The 7,500-nt window shown below is 44.7% G+C and overlaps 1 protein-coding gene across 1 annotated transcript in view; it reads right to left on the bottom strand.

Moving 5' to 3' along the window:
• Positions 1–7,500, bottom strand: part of akt3a (v-akt murine thymoma viral oncogene homolog 3a) — a 142,720-nt gene that overhangs the window by 35,009 nt on the left and 100,211 nt on the right. Inside the window, exon 5 of the mRNA XM_048270020.1 lies at positions 2,825–2,936. Coding sequence (XP_048125977.1) covers positions 2,825–2,936 — 112 coding nt within the window. The remainder of the gene's footprint in view (positions 1–2,824; positions 2,937–7,500) is intronic.

Raw genomic sequence — 7,500 nt, forward strand, 5'->3', positions numbered from 1 at the left:
ACGGCTGCCCCTGCCTGTGTGTGTGTGTGCCATTTGAAAGACTATTTGAATGTTTGCATGTATAGCATATTTGGATGGATATGGAAGGCAGGAGTGATGCTGAGGTGGTGTGTGTGTGTGGTGTGTGTGTGTGTGTGTGTGTGTGTGTGTGTGTATGTGTGTGTGTGTGTGTGTGTGTGTGTGTGTGTGTGTGTGTGTGTGTTGTGTGTGTGTTTCTCCCCGCTTCTGCGCCAGGCCTAGATCACGCAGACCTCATTGCTCTAAGTCTTCCTGACAGAGCCGTGTCATCTAAAAATACCAGAGTGCCCTCTGTACAGAACACTGCAGCAGCTGGAGGGCTTACACACACACACACACACACACACACACACACACACACACACACACACACACACACACACACACACACACACACACACACACACTTGCAGTGCGGATCCAGCTCAGCTAATCGGCTGGTTTGTGGGCGTTATGCACTCCATGCTGTATGGGCAAGGGGCCCAAGAGACAGAGGCCCACTACAGATAGAGAGAGAGAAAAGAGAGAGAGAAGAGACAGAGAGACAGAGGCCCACTACAGATAGAGAGAGAAAGAGAGAGAGAAGAGAGAGAGAGAGAGAGACAGAGGCCCACTACAGATAGAGAGAGAGAGAAGAGAGAGAGAGACAGAAGCCCACTACAGATAGAGAGAGAGAAGAGAGAGAGACAGAGGCCCACTAGACAGATGGAGAGGAGAGAAGAGAGACAGGGGATCAGCCCACTACAGATGGGAGGAGAGAGAAGAGAGAGAGACAGAGGCCCACTACTGAGAGAGAGATAGAGAGAGAGAAGATAGAGAGGCCCACTACAGAGAGAGAGAGACAGAGGCCCAGTACAGAGAGAGAGAGAGAGAGAGAGAGAAGAGAAAGAAGAAAGAGAAGAGAGAGAGGGACAGAGAGACAATGAGTGAGAGATGGAGACAGATGAAAGACAGACAGACACAGAGAGGGGGAGAGAGAAGAGAGAGAGAGAAGAAAGAGAGAAAGTGTCCATAAATGTGGGCAAGCGGGCAGTGGCAGGACTGGTTTCCTAGTTTATGGATCTGTCTATTAACCTCTAGATCAGTGTTTATGGATCTGTCTATTAACATCTAGATCAGTGTTTCTCAAACGTTTTTCAGACGAAGGACCACTTAACCAATAAAAAAGAAACGCACGGACCACCTATCTAAAAAAAAAAGAATAGACCTACTTCAACAGTATATTAGCCTGCACAAAAGGGCCTACTCACTGAACCACCTTGCTTATTGTCTTTGCACTTTGCTTAATTGTGTCAGTGGATTCATTTGATTTAAACTGGCATATCTTACATAGACAGTGTTGCAGAACTGTTTGGATTTACATACAAGTTGGTTCAATATTGCAAACAACTCATCTATATTATATTTTACCACGTCTGCTCGCGGACCACTTGCGATAGCTTGCGGACCACCTTTGAGAAACACTGCTCTAGATGAAACAAAAGGCTGCTGACATGTTGGACTCAGTAACGCATCTGATATCTCTGACCCTGCTATTTCAGTGGGGTTGGTGAGGACAGGAAGCTAGTGTGCGTATTCAGTATGTGCACTTGGAATTGGTTTAGTATTCTTCTGACATACTGCATGTATGTATGTATGTACAGTACCCTCCAGAATTATTGGCACCTCTGCTAAAGTTGACTAAAAAGAGGAATATAAAATCATCTTTTGGAAATTGATCTTAATGTAAAAAAAATGAGGAAATATCCAACCTTTAAGGACACCAATTTTCTTTGTGAATGAAGAATGTATCATAAATAAATACATGTTCTTCCTAAATCCGTCCTTAACCCACATCATCACATACCCTTCATCATACCTAGAGATTGGCATGGTTTTATTTTTATGCTCAATAATGTTCCAATAATTCTCAATAATGTGCCAATAATTCTGGAGGGTACTGTATGTATGCAGTTTTTGTGTGACTGTGTGTGTGTCTGTGGGCAAAACTAAAAGGCTGAAGAGAAAAGTACGCTGGAGAAAATCAGAGACAGAGACAGAGAGAGATGATCATATGATTGCTCTGACAATGCAAACACTTTTTGTCCAACCAATAAAGCACCTTTGAATTGAATATGAAGAAATTAGTTCCAAAACACTATATCCACCATTTTAACGTATTTTCATAAATAATTTTTTTACATTTTGTTTTCCAAGTAATTTCAGTAGAAATGTGTTTGGGTATTGTTATTTGATTCATCTTTTGTAGGACGGTTCTAGCGATTCAAATGTCTTATTATTCATGCCAATACAGTATTGTGGACTGAACTGAACTGAGAGAAGCCCAGACAGAGAGAAATAGAAAGAGAGAGACAGTACAGGCCAAAAGTTTGGACACACCTTCTCATTCAATGTGTTTCCTTTATTTTCATGACTATTTACATTGTAGATTCATCAAAACTATTAATAAACACATGTGGAATTATGTACTTAACAAAAAAGTGTGAAATAACTGAAAACATGTCTTATATTCTAGTTTCTTCAAAGTTGCTTTTTTTTTTTATTTAATACCATATTCAGCAAGCCATAACTTGACAAATATTCATCTTTGGGCCAAATAACTTTCCATTCATTCATAGTTTTGATGCCTTCAGTGAGAATCTACAATGTAAATAGTCATGAAAATAAAGAAAACACATCAAAATGAGAAGGTGTGTCCAAACTTTTGGCCTGTACTGTAGATAGATAGATAGATAGATAGATAGATAGATAGAGAGAGAGAGAGAGAGAGAGGATGATGATGATGATGATGATGAACAGGACTCACCGCTCCTCTGGCGTGTCCACGTGAAACGTCCTCTCTATGACTGTTGTCCACTGTAGGCACCTGATGATGAAGGTGTTGGGTTTTGGTCGTTCTGTGTTCATCAACTGACATTCTGAAACAGACAAGACAAAATCCGTTCATCTCCAACTGAACTGGATCTGACGGTACTGAACTGATGTCCTGGGGGGCCATCTGCTGAAGATGAAAACACAGCCTATGGAATCCATACACAGGCACAACACTGCAAGGCGCTTTACATGAAAGTGTACTGTAAACTTGACTAAAGTGTAATGTAAACTTGACAAAAGTGTAATGTAAACTTTGCTAATGTGTAATGTAAACTTTACTAATGTGTAATGCAAACTTTACTAAAGTGTAATGTAAACTTTACTGAAGTGTAATATAAACTTGACTAAAGTGTAATTTAAACTTGACTAAAGTGTAATGTAAACTTGACTAAAGTGTAATGTAAACTTGACTAAAGTGTAATTTAAACTTGACTAAAGTGTAATGTAAACTTGACTAAAGTGTAATTTAAACTTGACTAAAGTGTAATGTAAACTTGACTAAAGTGTAATTTAAACTTGACTAAAGTGCTAAATGTAATGTAATAACAATAATAAGTATTTTCTAGTTGGATTAAATGCAGTGCATTATGGGTTGTTCAACTGCACGTTTGGTAATTAGTTAAAGACAATAATGTGGGGGAGGAGTCATTCTAATTTCAGAGACTAGGAATAATCAACCCACCAGAGTGTGCTAGCAGACAAGTGAGCTTGTTGTGTGTATGTGCCACTGAGTGAGTAAGAGAGTGAGTGAGTGTGTGTATGTGTGAGTGTGTGTGTGTGTGTGTGGCAGCAGCTATTTCCTCTACACAGGAGAGTCTGTGTGGAGGAGAACAGAAAAAGCCCAAGTCCCACCCCTGTGCCTCTGAGCTCTCAACTAGACAGTGACAAAGGCTTCAGGTGGTCAGCTCACCGAAATACCACACCACTGAACACACACACACACACACACACACACACACACACACACACACACACACACACACACACACACACACACACCTATGCACACACACACACACACACACACACACACACACACACACACACAAACACACATACCTTACAGACCTATGCATGCAAGCACACACACACTCGCACACACAGCTGAGGGAAGAAAGCCTTTAAAGGAAACCCTGTATCCGAGCAACAGCTGCTTGGCGGCGGTGAGCTGGAGGGCAAAGCGAGTTGGTGAGGAGGACGCTGACGTATCGCGTGTCAGGCCGAATGGGGGGACGCGTCCCCGCCGCACTTCATTGTCGCCGCGGATACCGGGGACAATGCCCAGACGACAGGTGAGATGCGACGCCCCTGCCGCCATTGCTACTGCTGCCAGCTCGTAATTAGGGGTCCTCAGCTGGGCCGTTTGAGACGGGCGAATGACGGGGCGGCCTAAATTTAGTCAGGAAGGTTAATGGCGACATTGCTAAGGTCACTGGCGCGAGCGAACACACACACACACACACAGGTGGGTGGGCGGGTGTGTGGGCACGCAGGCTGGTACTCTGGCGTGCTGGATGGCTGGCAGACCGCACATCTACCTGTGTGTGGTTAAAAATGATGCCCATTGCCAGGGCAGGGAAAACAAGGTCACTACCTGGCTACCCGGTAGGTGGCACACACATCACCTCAGGAGGCGGCCGAGGAGCGTCTGACACAGGAATTAACACGAGCCCACATACAGACACACATGCGCGCGCTAAAGGCACTAGCCTAAATACAGACACACAAGCGCGCTAAGGACACTAGCCCACATACAGACACACAGGACACACAGGCGCTAAGGACACTAGCCCACATACAGACACACAAGACACACAGGCGCGCGCTAAGGGCACTAGCCCACATACAGACACACAAGACACACAGGCGCGCGCTAAGGGCACTAGCCCAGATCCACACAGGCACGCGGTAAGGGCACTAGCCCACATACACACAGGCGCGCTAAGGGCAACAGCGACCATGGCACCACTACAGGACATGCCATTGACCAAGCTATCAGGGCCAGTGACTTACAATATTCATTTATCAATTATCATTTTTATGCAGACATGTGCTTCTCCCTCTCATCCTCTCCCTTTCACCCTCTGTGTGTGTGTGTGTGTGTGTGTGTGTGTGTGTGTGTGTGTGTGTGTGTGTGTGTGTGTGTGTGTGTGTGTGTGTGTGTGTACCCATGCACACTTGACAGCTGATAACACAGTGATAATATTTAAGGAAAGGCAAGCAAGCCCTTGAAATAAAAAAGGCTGTAGTCTGACTTAGAGAACTGTCAGCTGCAAGTGACTTTTCAGGATGCTCTTAATTTAGAGGGGAAAAGCCTGAAACCTGTATTGTAGATACTCAACAAGGAGGGAGGGAGAGAGAGGGAGCATGATGGAGTGAGTGAGTGAGTGTGTGAATGAGTGAGTGTGGGAGTGAGTGAGTGTGCGAGTGAGCAAGGGTGTGTGTGTGCGTTCGTGCATGTGTGCACATTAATGAGTGAATGAGTGAGAGTGAATGAGAGAAATGGTGAAGCAGAGTCACTTGTGAGCAAACAATTGCGCGTGAGAGAAAGTGTGAGAGAGAGAGAGGGAGCGCAACCCCCAGATGAGCTTGTGTGATCTTCTGGATCAGTAGGCACACACACACACACACACACACACACACACACACACACACACACACACACACACACACACACACACACACACAGTTGTACCAGCTACAGAAATGAGATGCCAAGCATTTCCACCCTAGCAGTATTTATAGCTTCACAGAAAAGCTCTCCTACAACTGTCTTACTGGAAGCAGGATGTAAAAGCTTGGCAGGGCGAGCGCGAGTGCTCGAGCGCCTGCTATCAGCACTTCTGGTAATGATGTTCCCATCTCTGATGTGCCAAAAAAGACGAGTGCGAGTTAAAGAAGACACATAAATGTGTTCCAATATTATCCTTCCCCTCTGGTGCGCTTTGACATCGACTACAGCACCCAGCCCTCACACTGAGGGATCATGCAAGGGAAGTAGAGTGTACCTACAGTATAGGACATTACACACCTATAGGACATTACACACCGATAGGACATTACACACCTATAGGACTACGAGCAACTCAAATCCTATATAGGAACGTCACCTATTACCGCCACACTCTTACGTGTGTGTATCACTTAATATTCATTTTTATACAAACCAAGACAGCAGATTCCTATAGAAACGCAAGCACCCCCACCATAAGTGTATCTAAATTAGCCATAGACTGTATATATAGTCTATGAAATTAACTATGTACCAAAAATGACATTTTACCGTGACTCGAAGAGCTCTAAACAGTGTTATAAGGCTGCGTGTACAAATCCGCTTGGAGCTCCAGTGGAATTTTGATTTCCGACGAGAATTCTCGGTCTAACCATTAAAGTGCCATGTGAAAGGGAGGAAATAAGCACCCACCAGCCCAGCACTAAACTCCAAGCGTGGAACACAAAATTGGATATTTCAGGCAGTAAAAGCTCCGGTAAGAACCAAACCAGATTTTGTTCAAATCTACACACCTATGGCAACTGAAAAATGTAAGGTTCATTTATCAAATGTTATTTTGAAGTATTAAAAAATATTGTTGTTTTAGAATTTTCGAACGAAAGGGGCAGTAATTGGTGGTTTTACGATATCACTCTGATCATGCTCAAATCCTAGATCACTCTTATAATGCAAGGGAAGTAGAGTGTACCTATAGGACATTACATACCTACAGGACTACGAGCAACTCAGATCCTATATCACTCCTATCTGTATACATCCGTAGTCAGGCTATGCATTTATGTGATGGAGCAGACAATGTGATTTCAGTGAGAGGTACAGAGCACAGGGAAACAAAGACAAAAGAGAGGAAAGAGAGGAATGAGAAGAGAAAGAGGACGAGATGAAGAGAGAAAGCGAGAGAGAAAAAGGCAGAGTATGAGAGATGGAGAGAGAAAGCGAGAGAGTGAGAGAGAGAGAGAGAAAAAGGATCAAAATGAGAGAGAGAGAGAGCTGAGAGAGAGAGAGAGAGAGAAAGGATCAAACGAGAGAGAGAGAGCGAGAGAGAGAGAGAGAGAGAGAGAAAGGATCAAACGAGAGAGAGAGAGAGAGAGAGAGAGAAAAGGATCAAATGAGAGAGAGAGAGCCGGAGAGAGAGAGAGACGAGAAAGTGATCAAAATCGAGAGAGAGAGAGAGAGAGAGAAAGGACTGATCAAAGAGAGAGAGAGAGAGAGAGAGAGAGAGAGAGAAAGGATCAAATGAGAGAGAGAGAGATGGAGAGAGAGAAAGAGAGAGAGAAAGATCAAACGAGAGAGAGAGCATGAGAGAGAGAGAGAGAGAGAGAGAGAGAGTGATGAGATGGAGAGGATGTGGTGCCTCTGGTTTTCCTCTAGCAGATGCCCCTGTGGCGGTGGCCATAGCAGAGGCTGGCGCAGGCCTGGCCCTGGCACCTCACTGCACCGGTCCTCCATGATGGGTAGCGGGCATTGGCCGACGGGCACGGTGAGTGGTGGAGGGGGCCATTTCGGCAAAGCCCATTAGACCAGCCGCCGCCCTTCACCACCTGCCCACCCCAGCTTTTCCGCAACAGATGTGGCAATGCCCTGCCTCTGCCAAG

This window comes from Alosa alosa, chromosome 18 (assembly GCF_017589495.1).
Source record: "Alosa alosa isolate M-15738 ecotype Scorff River chromosome 18, AALO_Geno_1.1, whole genome shotgun sequence".
Taxonomy (NCBI): Eukaryota; Metazoa; Chordata; class Actinopteri; order Clupeiformes; family Clupeidae; genus Alosa; species Alosa alosa.